Source organism: Anneissia japonica, unplaced genomic scaffold (genome assembly GCF_011630105.1).
Source record: "Anneissia japonica isolate Jap-2015-1 unplaced genomic scaffold, ASM1163010v1 scaffold724_len3256291_cov202, whole genome shotgun sequence".
Lineage (NCBI taxonomy): Eukaryota > Metazoa > Echinodermata > Crinoidea > Comatulida > Comatulidae > Anneissia > Anneissia japonica.
Genome location: NW_022744966.1, coordinates 1,394,733 through 1,413,956, shown reverse-complemented (window position 1 = coordinate 1,413,956; position 19,224 = coordinate 1,394,733). Strand labels below are relative to the sequence as shown.

General features: G+C 34.4%; 1 protein-coding gene across 5 annotated transcripts in view; it reads left to right on the top strand.

Annotated features, from left to right (window-relative positions):
- The first annotated feature begins 42 nt into the window (after positions 1–42).
- Positions 43–19,224, top strand: part of LOC117119788 (endophilin-A3-like) — a 58,885-nt gene continuing 39,703 nt past the window's right edge. For all 5 annotated transcript variants that reach the window (XM_033264700.1, XM_033264699.1, XM_033264702.1 and 2 more), the window contains exons 1-2: positions 43–230; positions 17,725–17,793. In XM_033264700.1, the coding sequence (XP_033120591.1) occupies positions 186–230; positions 17,725–17,793 (114 nt within the window). In that variant the 5' untranslated portion in view covers positions 43–185. The remainder of the gene's footprint in view (positions 231–17,724; positions 17,794–19,224) is intronic.

Here is a 19,224-nt window from a genome sequence, read left to right as displayed (position 1 = left end):
AATAAGGATTTTCCGCTGATCCGTCGCGTACAGCTCACAGTCTGTCGAATCCGGAATCGATTGATATTTTCATACTCCGTCTTACTGAAAACAATTGACAGTACAGTATACCTTCTGGGACAGATACTCTTCAAATTTCCGTGTATTTCCTTTCTATACCGTGTATTAAGTGAAAGCAAGCCACCATGTCTTTTTCTGGGTTCAAAAAACAAATAAACAAGGCGAATCAGGTACGGAGGTAATTTTACTGATTTTAGGCTAGGCTAGGTACGTCATTCCCTAGTAGGAGTAGGAGGGGCCCTAGCTAGGGCCTAGGCCCAAGGCTAACCAGGCCTAGCTAGGCCTAAGCCTGATACTGAGAGTACTCTGCCTAGGTAACAGTAGGCCTATTGCTAAGAAGCCTAAGTGGCATAGGCTTAGTAAGTACTTGTAGTATCTGGGGTGAGCTAGCTGTACAGTAGGCTTACAGCAGCCTTTTTAGGCCTATTATAGGCCTAGGCCTAGTTTTAATTTTTTATAGGCCTAGCTAGGGTAGGTACGTGACAAAAAATTTCAAATTCAAGCAATTCCTTTGCAGCTGGTATCATTTGAAAGCTTATTATTATAGAATTAAATTGATACCAAGATCATTGTTATCCGTCAAATATCAGCAAAGTTACAGAATTTAAGAGATTATTAATTATGCCTAATTTTGGTCCTTCAAATCCTATTATGTTAATAATAGAGAAGTATGTGACCTTGTTCTTAAAAAAAACGTACAAAAATGCTCTAACTTTTTGTTTTCTATACATTTCTCAATAAAATAAAAAGCATTTGGAAGCACACAAAATGGATAAAGAAGCATTAAAAAATCATTAAAATTTAATCATTTTTTAATTAAATAACAATTAAATTAATTAATTACAAATAATTAATTATAATATGCCATAAATGTCTTCAAACGTTTTTACACATGCCTCAATGAATAAGACATTTGAAGGCACACAAGGAGAACAAAAGCAGTGGCATATGTAGGGGTGTTCTGACCCTCACCCCCACCCCTGACCACAACCGACCCCACCCAATCCCCTTTCCTACCCTCCATTGAAAATAATTTTTTTTTCTCTTTCTTATGGTGGTCCTACTTTATTTCATCAAAATATGATTATACATATATTACATTAAGTATTGATATAATTAAAATTAAATTGGTTTCAGAACAATTTAAACTTGGATAAAACATAACATAAAATCGATCGCGACTATGTGTATATAAACATGTTGTCATGTGTGAACAGGCAAGACCAGACATGCATGACCGCTCACGCTGCACTGCACAAACACATATTGGGAATTTCCATTCACAACACACTTTTTATTTTCGGTCAAAAACTAGGTTTCGGTGTTCAGATTATCTAAATATTACACCCAGTTGTAGATAAATACATAAACTAACACAATAAACTGGTTTCAGAACAAAATAAACTTATCTTCTTTAAAAAAAATTGAATGTGTTTGACAACTCAAATTTTCGGCAATAAATTCACTCACTTCCCGAAGTCGGAAAAAATTGATTTGATGACTAGGTGAAAGAGGAACATGTGAACTACTGTACGTGATCGCTATTTCCGGGTCACAGGGAAAAAATAAATACGACTTCTGCAGCGAAAACAATAGAGGGCTGTTGCAACAGTCGAGTCACTGGCAAAAATGATAGCGGTGCCACGATATCGCGGTCGCAAAGGCCGATAGTCACGTACCTACCTAGGGCCATGTGTATGGGGTACCATACGCAGCAAAAGTCCATGTTAAAATCAAAATGTAATTGCAAAATTCAATGTCTGATTTATCAAAACGTAGGCGTAAATTTCTCAAAATATGGATCTAGTTTTTCCAAATGAAGTTCTAATTTTTGAAAACGTAGTTCAAATTTTCCAAAATGTTGTTCTAATTTCTTTAAAATGTAATTCAAATTCAAAACGTAGGTCTAACTTGACCAAATGCCCTCTCCAAAATCTATTCCAAAACATAAATCAAAAACCAGCCTGGTTTGAAATGCATTTTACAACAACACTAGAACATGGACTTTTGCTGCGTATGGCACTAGACTTGCGAAATGTAAATCAAAACTAATCAGCCAAGCATGACGTGGGCCTGTTCCATTAATGATGGGGGAATAATTTTTCGCTGCAGTCCAATGCTGTGAACAAGGCTTCCCTAGTGCTTCTGCTAATTTAATGGTCAGGGTACTGCGATCACTCTGCTTTGTGATCAATCTGCTTTGCATTGTATATAGGCCCTAGTTTATTAATAACATGTTTAGTTCTCACTAAAATTGGCCTATTCTCTGTATTTATTTACACCTAGAGTACATAGGCCTACTGAAGGCCTATACCAGTCCGAAAGTCATGTACCATTCTATGTTCTCTATCAACGGAGTTAACAGTTAATTTTTCAATCTCCAGCAAATTTAAAAAGCATCCAAAATCCTCCTTTTTGGAATGTAAGGAAATAGATAGTGCTTGAAAGCCATTATTTACCCGACAGTCGGCTGCTTTAGTTCTGCTGTTGTGTGTGCACTTGGGGCACGCTAACAGCTAGCCGACCGTCGTGAACATAGAAATTACAGTACAGACAGGAATTACAGTACTGCTTCGTATCTGCGCGTAACCTCTTGTAATCTGCTCGTAGGTTATGTTTTGAATGTAGCTACGAACCACTACGAAGGTCATTGTTATTTTAATTAGCTTTGCAAACTTCGTAGGCTGGATTCGGGCTGATTATTATTAGATCGATCATGTTTTAAAACTGTGTTTAGTTCGATAGCTAGGTAACCTAGTGGGCTGTCAGTATGTTCGAATTTCAATGTCATTTAGGCCTACGGCCTACATTTTCCAATAGAGGAGGACAGCAGACAGTAATTTATACTGGCTAACTTTCCAATTCAGAGAATTTTGATCTGATATTGTTCTGGTATTAGGAAATTCTTCTTTTAAATAATAATACTGATGACAAATCATGTACAAATTATTACGATTTCTAATTAAAGATCACGTTGTTTATTGTTTACCGTAATTTGAAGCAGAACCTGCTAAGCGATCCAATACTGTACATTGGGTTTTACATGTGACATTCGGTAATTTTACAATTAACGGACATTAACTCTCTCTATATTTATTATTTATCGTACTAAATCATGGCTACAAAGTATTATTTGATGAACAATCTTTTCACATGTGTGTATTGTCATTGAGGGCATCTTTTTCAAAAGTTAAAGAGGTAAAATAATTGTAAATAAAAAAATAGGCTAGCCTAGGCCAGGCTAATTAATTAAAAAAAATAATACAGCAGTACAAACAAGTTCCTGTCGACTCGTGGACAGCGAGACGAAGGGGAGACTCCTTTGAAGTCAATTGTACGTTTTTCTTATTGAAAAACAACTCCATACTTTAAATTAACGGTCTAAACTTGTGCTTGTCATTAACAAATTATCAAGCAATACATTGTTTATTCCAGAAAGCTACAGCAGTCTGTCTGCACATACAAATAAACAACATGCTTTTGCTTCGTAGGTTCACTTCGCGTAGCCGGCCTTGCTTAGATTGTTTATATCAGGCTACGATGTATCTACGAAGCCTGCGCGCAGGTAAAAATGCAGTATTCGGTACTGTAGTCGTTACCATCCAGCCACTGATTGTTAGGCTGCCCACTTTAAAATAATATAATAATTTGCGATGCACACAGTGACGTTTGTAGTCACACTAATAGAACAACACACATAAACGTTGCATGGCACTGGCAATGGAGTAGGCCTAGCGTAAAATGGAGATCTTGGCATTGATCGTGCCGACGGAAAAATATTTCCATGGAGAGGTCGGACGAAAGAAACAATGTATTTCAGCAAGTATTTAAAAAAAACCATTTTTATTATTTTTAAGCTTTCGCCAAAATGGCTAAAGTAGTTGTTTTTTGTTTCACCAATACAAAATTGTTTTTGCCCATGGCGACTTGGCGATCGGTTAGCGTGAACCCAGCATCTTTATGATTATTCTCATATTCAACAAACTTCCAACAATCATCAATGTCAAAAATGTCATGCAGTCATTAAAATGTTAAATCAAAGTTAATTTTAAATTAATTCAACTTTTGTTATGAAAATGCATGTGCATACTCTAATTATTATAAACTGTGGGAAAATGTTGGCATGGCCTAAATTTTATTCTTATGCAAAATGATAAAAAAAACACAAAAAAAAATGTTCTAATACACAACAATATTAGGGTACTACACAATACTTAATGAAAATAAATAGAAATGTTATGCTACCAAGAACCGTAACATAGAATTGTAAATAAAAGTAGGCGTATTAATCATAGGAGAGAATCACTAAAGGGCAATTTATTGGATAATACTTTTTTATCATCGGCACACATGTGTCGTGTGACCTTAAAACAGCAAGACAATAATTAATTTATATAGAGCAAACAAAAAAAAAAATAAATAAAAACATTACAGTGTAATGAACATACTGTAAATGCATGGTGGGAAACTGAGGAAAAATAATATGGAAATTACCAGAATTATTTCCCAATCAAATTTTCAGACAACGTCTGTTTAGTGGGATTATGTAGTAATGATGACAATATAGATGAATTCAAGTCATATGTTTCTTTATTTGTTAACTGGTTTAGTGAAAAATATCTTGTTCTGAATTTAAGAAAAAGAATTTATAGTTGATTACTGGAAAACCAAAAATGATGTCTGATGATTAATGGTAAAGAAGTGGAAATTATTAAACACAAATAACTTGGCAGCTACATTAATCAGTTTCTGCTGGATGGATCCCCCTCAGTAAATATGGTTCAAATAAATAAATAAAATAAATAATAAATTGATGATAAATTAATCTGGAACATTGATCTGAGCTCAAAATGTAATATTGATTATACTTCCTCCATAGAAATGAAGAAATTTAATGTTAAACCTTATTGTCTATGTTTTATGTATCGGTTGTACAATCAGCTCTAAAAATTTGTAGTATTATTTGGATATTTGGGCTGAACTTACATAATAAGAAGAAACTGAATAAGATTATCGAACAAGCCAGTAAGATTATAGGTACAGGCGTTAAAACAATTATATTTTTTACGTAATGACATGTTATCTAAGGTACTACAATGCATTATGTCTGATATTACCCACCCAGTTCATGATGCTGTTACTCTCTGTAAATCTGGTACATTAATCCACTGTAAAGTAAAGACTAACCGGTTTAAAATTTCATTCATTCCATCGGCGTCAGCAGTCAGACTTTTTAAGATGTAGTTTAATAGATAAGCCATAATAATGTATACCTTATCTACCTGTATAATCCTTGAAATATTATGTTTTGATTGACAATTTTGATTACTTTTGCATCTTGTACAATTTTTGTTGTGCAACTTGTATATATTTATTTATATTTCTATATTATAGTCGGTGTATTTTAAGAAACCATATCGCATAGTTCTTTCTTATTGATTGTTTTGATTTCTGTAGTAATGTTTGATCTAACTGTACTGTAGTAAATTCTCCAAAAGAGACTTGCTACAATGCCAGAATTCTTGCTAGAAATAGACTTGCTAGAATTTTTAATATTAAAATGTTTACAGGGGTCTGCACCATCTTATTTGACCTCTTTTTCTATGATTTGACCAATCAATTCCAATTCATGGATGGACACACTCCATCCAAAAAAGAAAAAAAGAAGCCAATCCCCGGGGAGCTCACTTGTATACCAACCTTACGGGAGTGTGCAGCAGCCACTCCAAGACATAAGACACTTGCGCTACCTATTCTACTGAAAATTATTGGGGACTTGACCATTTACCAAAATCCAGTATCGGTTAAACTGCTATTATACGGCCGTGTAACCTAACAAATGTCAGTTCGCGATCTCTACTGTAGGTTTGGCACAGAGTTTAGCAAAAACCTTCGCTAAAATCGTGTGAAAAATTATACTGCTATGATGATATGGGATGGGGCAGGGACTTTAACTACCAATATTACCTGGTATATTCCACACTTGTGCTACGAAGTCCTCGCAAATATACTCTATACGCTGAAATTCTTCCATAAATTCCCATACTTGTGCTAGCAAGTCCTCAAAAATACACCTGTAAATGCGGCACATACCTGTATAGAAGTATTTAAGAGTGAGCCCCCCAGGAGCCAATCATCAAATACTTTAATAATTCCAACATGGGACAATGTTCAAGGGAAGAGAACATTTCGTTACCGAGCAGCAGTGCTGTATAATGACCTCCCAGTAAATGTTCGCAAATATTAGCAATCTGTTGATCAAGTTGATTATCAAAACATTTTATAATAATTCTTATCTAAATTGTGCATTGTTAATTCATTTATTTATTTATTATAAATTCGGCATGAATACAAAAACACAAACATGAAGTACAAAAAGACAGGTTAGCAGCATGCCCAGAGAGACTAATGGGCTGAAACCCGACACCAGGGTGAATTCTCTCTAAACCACAAACCTGTAAAAGAACAATAAGAAAAACAAATTCATTGTTTTTACCTCTTTTTTGATTTATTAATTTTTTAAATTTATATTTTTGTTAATTTATGTTATGTTTACTGTACCAAATCTGGACTTTTAAGATCAGTACTTGGTATTGAATGAGCTTTCCAGAATAAATATTTGTATTATGTTGTTGTATTGACAGGTCAATTGCATGTGGAAGCTTAGTATACTGCATGAGAACGTTTCCAGAATTTTCAGCAGTGGACTTATTTAAAATGGATGTTAAGTGCCTAATTTATAATGGAAAATTTAATATTTTTAATCAGAATATGTTTATTTTAAAACATTTTACAGTACTGTTGAATATTGTTTAAAGTAATATTATTAAATTAGGTAGTGGCTGTTGTTACACCAATTGTAAGCCAATTCCTGTAGTCTATTGTTACACCATGTGGTTAAGCATGTGCAGCAATCTCTTTTGGGACTTAAAAATCTATCTGTACTAGAATATGACCAGTGATTATTTTTCTCATCAATGAAACTGAAACTAGAATAAAAATCAAAATCATACCAGGGAGATGTAACTGAGCAAATTCTGTAGTTTATTTACTACACTTCTATTTATGTTTCTTTTTAAGTTTCAGCAATAATACAATCTCCAATCAGTCTTAAACAGTATGGTTTCATGATTATGTTTTTTAAAAAATAGAATGGTTAAGTAGTTCTACATATAAATAGTATTTTTCAATACTTATGAGGAGGTTGTACTTGATTTCTAATATTTTTATATCTTCTTTCATTTCATCTTTTAAGTTGGTTCTACATCCATAGAATATACAATGCATGATGATGTCTGTTGTATTTTTTTATTATCTGGCACTCACTGTTTGTAATCTAATGTTCTGGAATGGAATTGTTTGTTTTTTTTCTTCCCTACACAAAGCATTCGCTCCACCTGATGCTTTGGAATTTGTTTTTCTTAGGTTAAACACTCAGAAGTACTGTGTCAAATCTAAAGTCAATAACCGATTAATTGACTATAGTGATTGATTAATAAGCACTGTTTGCTAAGCTAGGAATCTGTACCTCAAAGCACAGTGCTTAAAGGTACCATCCAGCCATGCTAAAGATACCCACCTTCAAAATAGATTAGGCTAATTTTATGATGGCGAGAAAGCAAATTTCAAATCCTCAAAAAAATTCAATAACATGTTAAAAGTATAAATACATTAATCAGGATTTTATTTTGGGTTATGGATGTGTAATAAACCCTACTACTACAGTAACTTCATATAGTACTTCATTTTACTACTGTATCTATAGATACTGTCCTTGATTTAATCCATCTGTTATCGGCGATCTTATGGATTTCATTTCCTTATTCGTAAATACTTTAAATCCAAGTGAAGCCATTTTATATTGTTCACATGCTCATGATAGACTTTGATACTTGGAAAGAATTTTGGCCAATAAATATATCCAAAATGCTAATGTAAATGTTGTTTTATATACTGAAGACCGATTTGGTTGTCATCTAACTAACATCCAAATTGTTTGATGTTCTATCATGTGTGTCGAGCGGCCAATTGGAGGGGCCAAGTGGCTGGGCACGAAGATACAGTAGGGGTTCCACTAACTTCATCCTTAAAATTGACGCTGGTTCAAAACCTACCCAGGGTGTGGTTTCAGAACCAAATCTTCAGGGATAAGAACTTGAATCTGGAGGTACAAATCTGGCTTGTGTGCACATTAAAAAACTTAATTGCATCTCATGGAAGCATAAAGGAGGTTCCCCCTTTCAGCCCTCATTGTTTTGGAAAGATGTAAAACATGACCTATGTACTTCTATGGCAGCTACCTTGCCACCTCACCTACAGTATTTTCTTTGTGCCAATGGCACATAAAGTGAAAGGTTTATTAATTTTGTCCTGTCTCGTTTGTTTAACCTGTTTTTAGTGTATTTTCTTGGTCTCCTATGTAAATGTTTTCAGTCAATATTTGCCTTGATTGCTGTTATGATTTTTTTTTGTTTGTGTTTAAATGAATATATGCACTACATACCTCAAATATAAAGTAGTCACGCCCAAATACAATTCATTGCAAATAACACTAATTCACCTTCAATTGCCTATATTAATTCATTCAATGATATTATAATTTAATAAACTAATGCCTCCCCTTTTTAACCTGGGTAGAATATTGCCTAAAAAGAACCTACACTCTCTTGCCCTTATGTTTTTTGCTATTCCCCATACCCCACTCCTCTCAGTTATGTTTCTTTTTTCATTGTATTACATATGCCTGCATGCATACTTTGATGTGCACAAACTCCTTGATTATGGTTACCTTGCCGTGATCCAGCAAGAATGCAGTGGTCATGTTTTCAAATCCTATGGCATGATACTGTCATAAAATTTAGTCATAAAATTTAATCATTTGTTCACATCCTGAAATGATATAATAATGAAGTAGTACCGTATACTTGAGTGTAAGACAAGGCTTGTAATAGCAAATTACTATATGATCGAAAAACAAGTGGGAGGGGGGTCGTCTTTTACAGTACGCACAACATACACATTTTAGATTGTTTAAATCACGTTCGGCTTATGTGCGGGTCGTCCGTCATGCATGAATTTACTACTGCTACGAAGCTACTAAATGTTAGTATGAATGAATGCAATTTTAAATATGGGGAAGTAAGATTTTGATGAACATATAAATTCTCATAAAATTGCATTATTTGGAAGATTAGCCTTGCATTTGGCTCTGTTTTTAGCTAGCTAGATGCAGTATCAAGACCATGAAATCCAGAAAAAAGTAGGAATTCTGATGATGAATCAGTGGGGGGGGGGGTCGTCTTGTACGCCCAACATACAAAAATGGTCTCAAACTTGGGGGTTGTATATACGGTGCTAAACAATCTGACTTATGCATGTATTATGGTAGGTCCTGAAATTCGGATTCAGATGTCATACTAAACACTATCTCTTCATTTCTAGTCCGATTTAAGTACTTAGGACAAAATTGCACTTAGTATGAGTATCACCTAAAAAAAGCAAACTGAATTCACTAAAAAAGTTTTTTACCATGGAGATCACTATACACAACTAAATGGATGTCATTCAAGTCTCCTTTTCCCACCTGTCCCTATTCAGACTACATTCGGTTGCGAAAAGGTTGTAATGTAGTCGGTGGTAATCCAAAACTGATTACTCCGATCGCATCATTTGAGCGCATTCAGACCAAATCAGACACAAATAAACGTTTTATTAGAACGGGAGATCAAACAGTACCAGCCTTTGGCTGCTTGGCCTATGTTGTCTGATCTCAGCATCAGTGCCTGTGGATTTTGTTGCAATTGGTTGCGATCGGATTCTGTGGTAACCTTCAAGCTCCAAAATTGATTATATTTACTATAATAATACAGTATTATTATTATTTACTATGTCACAGGGACCTTTATCCTGTATATCAAAAATTATAAAATTATTTAAAAAGTGCCACAATTAATGTGAAATTTTTTTTTTATAGGACAATGCACATAACTTTTCGGCTTGGAGACTATATTGTACGCTATTACATTAGTGGTTAATTGTTGTTACAATAGTAGTTAATAAATTTTGTTACAACAGTGGTTAAATCGTTGTTTTAGTGGTTAATGAAATGTTACAACAGTGGTCGATTTTTGATACAACAGTGGTTGATTGTTGTTACAACAGTGGTTAATGTTACAACAGTGGTTGATTGTTACATTAGTGGGTGATTTAACAAATTTTTTTGCTACAACCGATTGCAATGTGATGCTTCATGTAGTGTGAATAAGGTATTAATAGTTTTGGCCAACAGCCATCACGGCATTTATTGATTTATGATATATAGTATAAACACATGTGTTTAAAGATTCAGATATGGAAGTGACCAGGAGAGTGACCCTCAGATAATAATCTACCATTACTAATTGTAACCAACAATTACTGTAATACTATTACTAGTATTGAAATATAGGCCTATAAATTTATACTTCAGTGTAAAACATTGCATAACTAGCATACTGTATAGTCTGTTGGCAATCAAAATCATTCTGTGTATTTGTAATTATATTTTGTATTTAATAATGAAAATGATTGTGTAGTAATAGTATACAACAAAAAGACAAAACAAAAAAATTAAATAAACAAAACAAAACAAATCGTAACATTATGAATGTTTTGTGGAAACAAGTTAAAATACCAGTTGCAGTTTGGCTCTCAACCTTGAGTTCAAGTGTTTTTCACTTTCATATTTTTTTTTTTTTTTTTGTAATTACCTGAAAGGATACTATTAATAATTACAAATATGCCATGGAATGCTCTCACCTAGCACATAGCATGAACCACTTCACAGCAAATAATGTAAGTTGATTTATTTGGCCTCCCTCAGCCTAAATCGAAAGGGAATGCATTTTCCCAAGAAGGGAATGTAGTACTGAAAACGGACGGAATTGGGGGTGAGGGAGTTCCAAAATCCCTGACATTGACCCTATACAAATCTCCACTTATTCTTATCTTCTGTATGACTCTTCATGCAGTAACTACCTTAACAACATAATGATTATTATTCTGATACCTTCATGTTATGATAATCAAAGCAAACTGTCTTTTTGACCTCATGTCATGTTGATAATGATACTTCACAAATACTCTAAAGCATGCTGTATCACTCTACATATAGGGCAAACATTGTTGGAATCAATTTAATTTAAAGTTCAACATTTCTGTGCAGACACAAGTGGTTTCAGTGATCTGACGATTAAATAGTTGTAATTTAAGACGATGAAGTTATTTTTATTTTGTATTCAATATATTTCTTTGAATTTTCAAGTTTCGCCTCTTCAGCTAATAATGGTCGAGTTGTGGATGGCGAGTATTTTATAAATTTATTAAATGTAATTTTTATTTAAGGAGGGATATTAAGAAAGTTAAGTATATTTAATTTCACATTTTGGAATGCAAAATGATAAAAAATTATTTACTGACCTTATTGAGTACAGGGAAAGAGTCAATTTATAAGGGAGATGATATGGTGGAGAAGGAGTTTCATTTTTGGGGGTTGGTGCCATGATATGGTAACCTTGTAATTTGTATTACATCCTTCACTCTGCATCAAATTAGTCATAGTAACAATTGAATTACAAGGAAGGAATTCCCTGCAACAACTTCCCTCAAAGCATGTGTTCAGTACAATAAAGATATTTGCATACCTTTGAATAAACCAGAACTTTTTTTTTAACCATTCTGAAATAAAGTATTACATTCACTACATTAAACTTAACATTTCACAATCGCAAGCTACAGGTCATTACCGTTCTAGTACCTTTTACAGTATTAAAATTTAACATGGTTTAAAACCAGTACTGGAGCTTGCTCAGTACTCCATCAGGTATTAATTTAAATAAACTTATTGGCCAGATTAAATGCAATCCTGGTCCTGATCCTGATGAGTTTTTCATCTACAGCACAATATCGCTAAACATAAAAAGTGTTTTGTTTATGATTAAGTATTATTAGGTGGTTAGTAATCAACCACGAATGGAAAATATTAAATGAATACAGTAGAACTCATGGACATCAAAGTATGAAGCATGCATAAGCTTGATTTGCTTTATACACATAAGCTGGACTGCACGAATCCACTATTGTGTAGGCCTATTGTAGGTAGCAGAGACACGGATCTCTAAAGGATTGATCCGTTAGGATGCAGACACCCATTGACATGCTAATGTGGTCTTTGAGGAAGGATGTAAATAACTTGTGTCCATGCCACAACAGTATTCAGCTGGTTCTGCCATTGTGTTTCTGCCACGGGTCAAATTTCACTACTATGTGTTTCAGATATTTTAATCTTAACTGTTACTTTCCTTTTCATTGAGAAAAAAAAAAATTGTAATATAAATTAATATGTTGTTGTTATGTATTTTCTGGTTAAGTAAGGACATTAGCAATTCTTTCACAAAAAAGGAATTTGTTATTTGACATGAGCAAGGTCATACCATTTTATATGAATTGCTATTGAAATAATCTGACTCAAGTACAGTATACATTATACTTGTGTCAGAAAAAATGCACATCTAATAGCATATTGATATTTTAACATATCCAAGGAATAATGTTTTTAAAAGACATGATATGCTGAAGATAGTACAGTACCTAAGACAATAACAGTAATAGTAGTCAGCTTGTTATTATCTACATTCAAAAATTGATATTGTAGAACTGATTTGTGTATTATGAATTTATGCTGCAATAATTACTATGATCATTACAAGGATTACTTTCTAGATTAAAAAGGTAAAGGTAGTCCCGTATTCATTATTAAACGTAGGAGATTAAGCTGTTAGCCCATCGTACTAAGCCTTGGTATTGTGTGGTAGGGTAGCCAGTTCCTTTCCACGCCATTTTTTCCTCCCCATTAGTAAACATCTGGGTACCCATTACTCTTGTGTCGAGAGAGACCAACATAGGTAAAGTGCCTTGTCCAAGAACACAAGCGAGTAATAAATAATAACCTACTACAGTATTGATACTGTTAATAGTAAAAATATCCAATTTGCTTTACCTATAGCAGCAACAGCAAAATAGAGAACACAATTAGTGTTGGTGTAGCGTAGTGGAAGTGAATGTGATTTTATTAGAGTAGTAGTGCTCACTTACTAAATAAAAATAATCATGGTAATATAATAATAAATAATAATTGTCCTTTAAAATTTAGTGCTTTTTGGTATCTGCCTGGTATTTTACGGTTTCTTACAGTATTGCTAACCTGGTTCTTAGCCCCACTTTCCCTATACAACTGCTACTGAAATTCCTACCTTCCTCTGCCACTCACACACCCTTCCCTGCCATATCAGTTCTCATATTTTAATTGATATCATAATAATTATATAAAACATTTTCATGGACGGATTTGAAGGTCGGGGCATGTCGGCTCCCTTTTAGAATGTCAAAAAAGAAAGAAATTAATGATCGCTCAAAATGCCTCAGAGGCAGTGGCGTAACTACCGCAGATTCAGCAGGTTCACCGAACCTGGCCCCCGATCTATAAGGGCCCTGCCCCCTTATACAAAATCTAATATAGCAATGTATACATAAAAATATAGGTTGATAGTATTCACTTATACATGCCTAACACAGTGGCGTAACTATCACAGGTTCTGGCGGTTTATTGAACCTGTGTTTCAAATCTCCAAGGGTCCCCTATCTTTAGGGGCCCATCCTTATAAACGAAGTCTAATAAAGCAATGCATAGAAATATTTTGATTGATAATATTTATCTTTATACTTAATACTGAACCGCTGATGACGCTAGGCCGTCAAAAGTAAAAAAGAAAAAGAAAAGAAAGAAAGAAAAGAAAAAAATTGATTGCCCAAAACACCTCAGATATTATTTTTCAGTGTCTAGAAAACAAAAATTTTGTGGGGGAATTGTATCAATCGACCCCACTTTCGGCCACCCTTTTGGACATCTCTGGATCCGCCCTGTGCTGTTCTGTCTGACCCTATACCCTGACCAGGGGCTCTTTGGGCTCATTAACTCCAGCTTGGACTCATTTCACTTTAGCATGCATTCGTCATAGTACACTTATCTGGCATGAGACGCTTTCATGCCCAAACTCCAGCTCTTTTTGTGAAATTTCATACATTTTTCAAATAGTTCATGATTTTCATGTGTCTGTTTGAATTAGATTGGCTATGGCTATGAATTCTGAAGTTCACCCCCATCCACCCTATCAAAAAAGTTGAACCTCTGATTTTAGTGCTATATTAGCTATAACTCTCACCTTGTCAATCTGCTTTCTATTTACCAATAATTGACCAATTAAAACTTATAGGCTATGTTCTCACACGGCAGCTAACGGTTAGCAGGATCTGGATCCTGCTAACCGTTAGCTGCCGTGCGAGAAAATCCCGATGCATATACCAACAATATGATGATCGAATCACTGGCCAATAAGAAACTGCAAATTGTAAACATGTACGTGTGATTGGTTGATGATAGAAACGCCCTCAACTTGCTGACCGATAGTGCCTGGTAACCGTTAGCGTATCCGGATACCGTTAACGTTCTCACGCAGGTGCTAACGGTTAGCTCCCGATCCGGATACTAGGGCTCTCGTGATCATGATTGGGTAGACAGGTTTCAAAGTAAGCTCCGTCTAAAATCTTTCACTGTTTCTCCATCGGATTTTTGCAACAATCCTTCAGACATTCATCTTCAACAGGAACCTGCAAATAATATTAATAATATCCAAAGATCTACATGTAAAAACACTCTACAATCGTCATCAGACCAGGCCGAAGCTTCAGCCCCAGAGAAATTATCGCCCGCTAAATCCAACTGGAAATATGCCTACTGAGGTGGGAAATTCAAACCCTTGCATGTGATCTATGTAGTAAGCTTGATGCCCTACTGAAACAGCAAGAGGCATTCTTAATCAAAATGGCTAAAATAGAAACCAGACAATTGGAGATGGAAAAGTCCATCATTTACACGTCAGACTCAATCAGTGAGTTGGAAAAGAAAAATGCAGATCTTACCAATAATGTGTTACATATCACTACAGAAATGGCTAATTCAACAAAACTGGCTATCCAATGACTTGAGATGGAGATTGTCGACTTGGAACGCTACAAAAGAGGATTCAACCTTCGATTTGGAATCATTCCTGAAACAAAAGGAGAAAGTTCACACAATATCATTAAAGATTTTATGGCATAGATTAATTTAGTAAAAATATGATGTGCGGTATATAATAATACTTCGGTAATCAATATTCCTGCCCCGAAGACTAAGATCCTGGATGGTGCCCGGTGGATCATTACTTTATATAAATTGTACAATAATTGATTTCATAAATGAGTTCGCTCCGGAATGATGTTCAGCCGGTGATAGTATTCGTATGGATTACTTCAGTAAAGGAGTAACTGTTAATTTATGAGTCAATGGCCTCTCGACGGTACTCTCGAACCAGGGCCCCTCAGAACCTAGTTACACCGCTGCTCAGAGGTTATTTCCAGGCATCTAGAAAACAAAAAATTACTGGACCCTCCTAGTGTAGTATTGTCTCTCGTAGTAGTATCATCTCTGGACCCGCCCCTGATTTTTATTATGATAATTATTGAACTGAGACTTATCTTTATTCTTTCATCAGTAAGACATATTTTACAATTTGTAAAATATGTCTTACGGATGAAAGAATACAGATAAGTAAGACATATTTTACAATTTCTTATTCAACAAAGACTTACTTGTTAATCCAAAATGTAAGACTTCATTGATCATTGTATTTGTTGATATTTGATCAACTTTTCAAAATGATTTGGATTCATTTGGGAATGAGAAGATGCGCCGTAATGAGTATTTGCTGAGAGGGACGTTTATACTTTGGTTGTAACAGAGTTTTATTGTACATTGCGTATAACAGAGTGTTGTGTGATAACGCCCTGTGGGTGTTGAGGCTTGCTTGCAATAACTAGGCTGTGTGTCATCCAATTTAGATACTGACGTCATTCTATCAAATTATACAGAGTTACAGAACCTTGATCCAAAAAGTGTGTGTGTTGTTTCTCCAGACCCATTTTAGACTGAAGTGATTACAAATCTATAAAAATAGGCCTACCAGTATTTTAAATAGAGGTTGATAAAATGTAGTACTGTATACTGTTGCTTTTGAAGCTGCTATTAAGTTGTTTCATTTTTCTACTGATTTTTGCTCCTAATGTTGTCTTTTTATTAAGGGCCGAAATGGCTATACAAGATTTTTGTGGGGATTCATCTGTTAAAAATATGAATCCCATGAGATTTTTATGTTGGAAAGCAAGATTTTAGTATTTTTGCATACTGCAAATCAATATAATGTAGAATCCATTTGTCGAGGGGAGCATTTTTTTTTCAATGCCATCTTTGCGGCCATGTTTGATTTCAAGATGGCTGACGTAACACATCAAGTATCCAAAAACACTACCGTGCCTGATATCATTGGAAAGGTAATTGTACAGTACACTGATCAATTAATTCTTTATACCTATACCAAATAATATATATATAAGATATATGTATATATAATAAGATATAAGCCAACAAAAAGGTCAAAGGTAAAAATAAAAGTTGTCATGTTTGGTATCATTAGAAAGCTCTCCCAATGCTGAATAATGTTTTACAGTACATAAATATAAGAAACTGAGTAATTAATACAAAAATGCCCCCCTCAAAAAATGGATTCTACATGTCCTGCGGTTTTTCAATCACGGAATTACATTGATGCAACAGATACAACATATATTGCTTTTTTGGTTGATTTTGTTTTATTGTGTTGTTGAGTGCTGTTGATGTTACATTGTGTTTGTTTATCTCCTGAAGACTTGGGACACTAATGGGAATAAGCTGCCATGGCTGACTAAATTATGCAACTGTCTGTTATGAACTAATATTTTTTCCTTATTTAAATTGTTTTATTTTCATATGGTTACTTATTTAAAAAAATTTAATGAGAACAATTTTTGCCCATCAATTAAGACACAGTTGCTTTAGCTGTATTCTTTTACAGACTCTTGGTTGTTGAAGGATTGGTTGTTGAAGGATTTTTGTAGTAAATTATCTGTAATTTGTAAATTAGCAAAAACTTCTTTCTTTTTTTTTTCAAACTTTATTCTTTATTCAAAATCGAATCTCAGCCTTGCTGCTGAATTGTATGATATTTATAATAGAGTAATTGAAATGAAAAGAATTTGGTAAGTAATTCTAATCTATATACAGGTATTAATTATGTCACAACCACATTCCGCTACTTTTCTAGGTTGGATATTGGATAACAACGAAAAAACAGCCAAAAACCACCGAAAATCAGTACGTGTTTCGACATGTTTCGCGAGTTGCTTATGTCACGTAAATATAATCCCATCTTTTCTGTACCGCAGCACTTAGGTCTAAAAAATATCGCGTCGGGCCGCAAAAGAACCAGTTTATGTTTCGTAGCTTCATTCTGTCACTGCGCAGTGCTTAATTCTCACATTATGTCAGCAAAATGAATGAGAAGCACGTACTCGCCCCGTTTTTAGTCGTGGCACTAGAGGGGACTGGGGAGCCAAGGCCCCCATCGCTTGTTCTGCTATTATTGCTTGTTGCTACTACAGTTGTTATTATGAGCAAACTCTTTATTTAATGATAATTATATTCTTTTCTTTCAGTATATGAGTGAGAAGATAGGAGGGGCAGAGAGGACAAAAATGGATGAAGAATTCCTTGAGATGGAAAAGGTGAGTGGATTCCATAATATTCTACTTTGGCATGTTGAGCATCACGGTACATTTTGACCTAATGCCTCCAATACAAGTACAGAATAGAGCTGGAAGATATTATAAACAATTAACAGGTACTACATTATGGTGGGAGTCAGGTGTTCCTTGGTGATCATGGTATGCAACCCACAGAAGGTAAAAGTTGCAGAATGAATTGAAGAATGTAAATATATGTGTCTAGACATGTTTTCTGTCCTCCATATACTACTGTATGCCAGTTATCAGCAACAACACTAGGTGAAGCATGGACTTAAACTACTAATGTATAGTACAGTTATTATCATGGTATCATTAATTCAGTTATATCTTGCTTTTGTAATACCAAACTAATCTTATCAGAACAGAGTGCAAAGGTCATAAAGGAGGAAACCGTATGTCTAGGTCTTACAATCAGAACTCCAAGGGGAGTAAGCCTAGTTTTTATCAATTAAGTCTGTATTTAAATTTATTATTATCAAACATTTTCTAGATTTTAATGGAGGAACATTTCTATCAGTATATTCCAGTAGCCTTGAAAATCTGTCAAATTAAATTTATTGTTGATTGTGATTATATTACTAGATTACTGGACCACGTGATGCGATTAAAGGCAGTTTAATCCCATAGTTGGCCACACGTTGGGATTATTTTCCTGGGCTACTCCACTTCGTAGTGGGGAATTGATAACAGGCTTAGTGTAAAAACCCAATTAGCACAAACAAAAACGTCTTGTATAAAAATAAACCCTATTGGAAGTAACGCAAGCTCACGTTATATTTCTGAGAATTACATTTATAATTTATTGAGATTATCGTCACCGTTGCGATCAAAACCAACAGACAGCAGAAATATAAAACCAGGAGAGGCCTAGGACATAGATATTATACCTCCATGGATAGGCCTAGGCTTTGGCTTACTCAAAAAAATTATGGAGTAAAATTAAAAATCGAAAACAGGCAATTTTTATGAATTTTTATTAGGCCTAATTATATCTTTTTTACAGTTAGTCTTTAAAATTATCTTTTCTTATATCGTTTTAGTATTAATTAGGATTATTAAATAAATAAATAAAACTGTCTAGGACGACAGACAGATATCGGTCTGCAGTAGGCCTACATTCGATCATGAACGTAGATAGGGTACACTTCCTTCAGTGTTAGCAAAATACAAAAAAATATTGAACTTCATATTAGTACCTTTATCTGATATAAATGTGAGCAGGTGTCTTAGGCCTATATGTTATCTATTATAATATTGAATAATCTGGAACTTTGGTGGAACAGTAGATCCATTGTATGTGACGAGAAACGTTTCAAAAAAAGCAAATACAATTTTCTCCAGCTAGCAGTTACATGCACTGCTCTCACCCCTTTCTACCGATGAAACACATGTTTTGATGCGGCATAAACC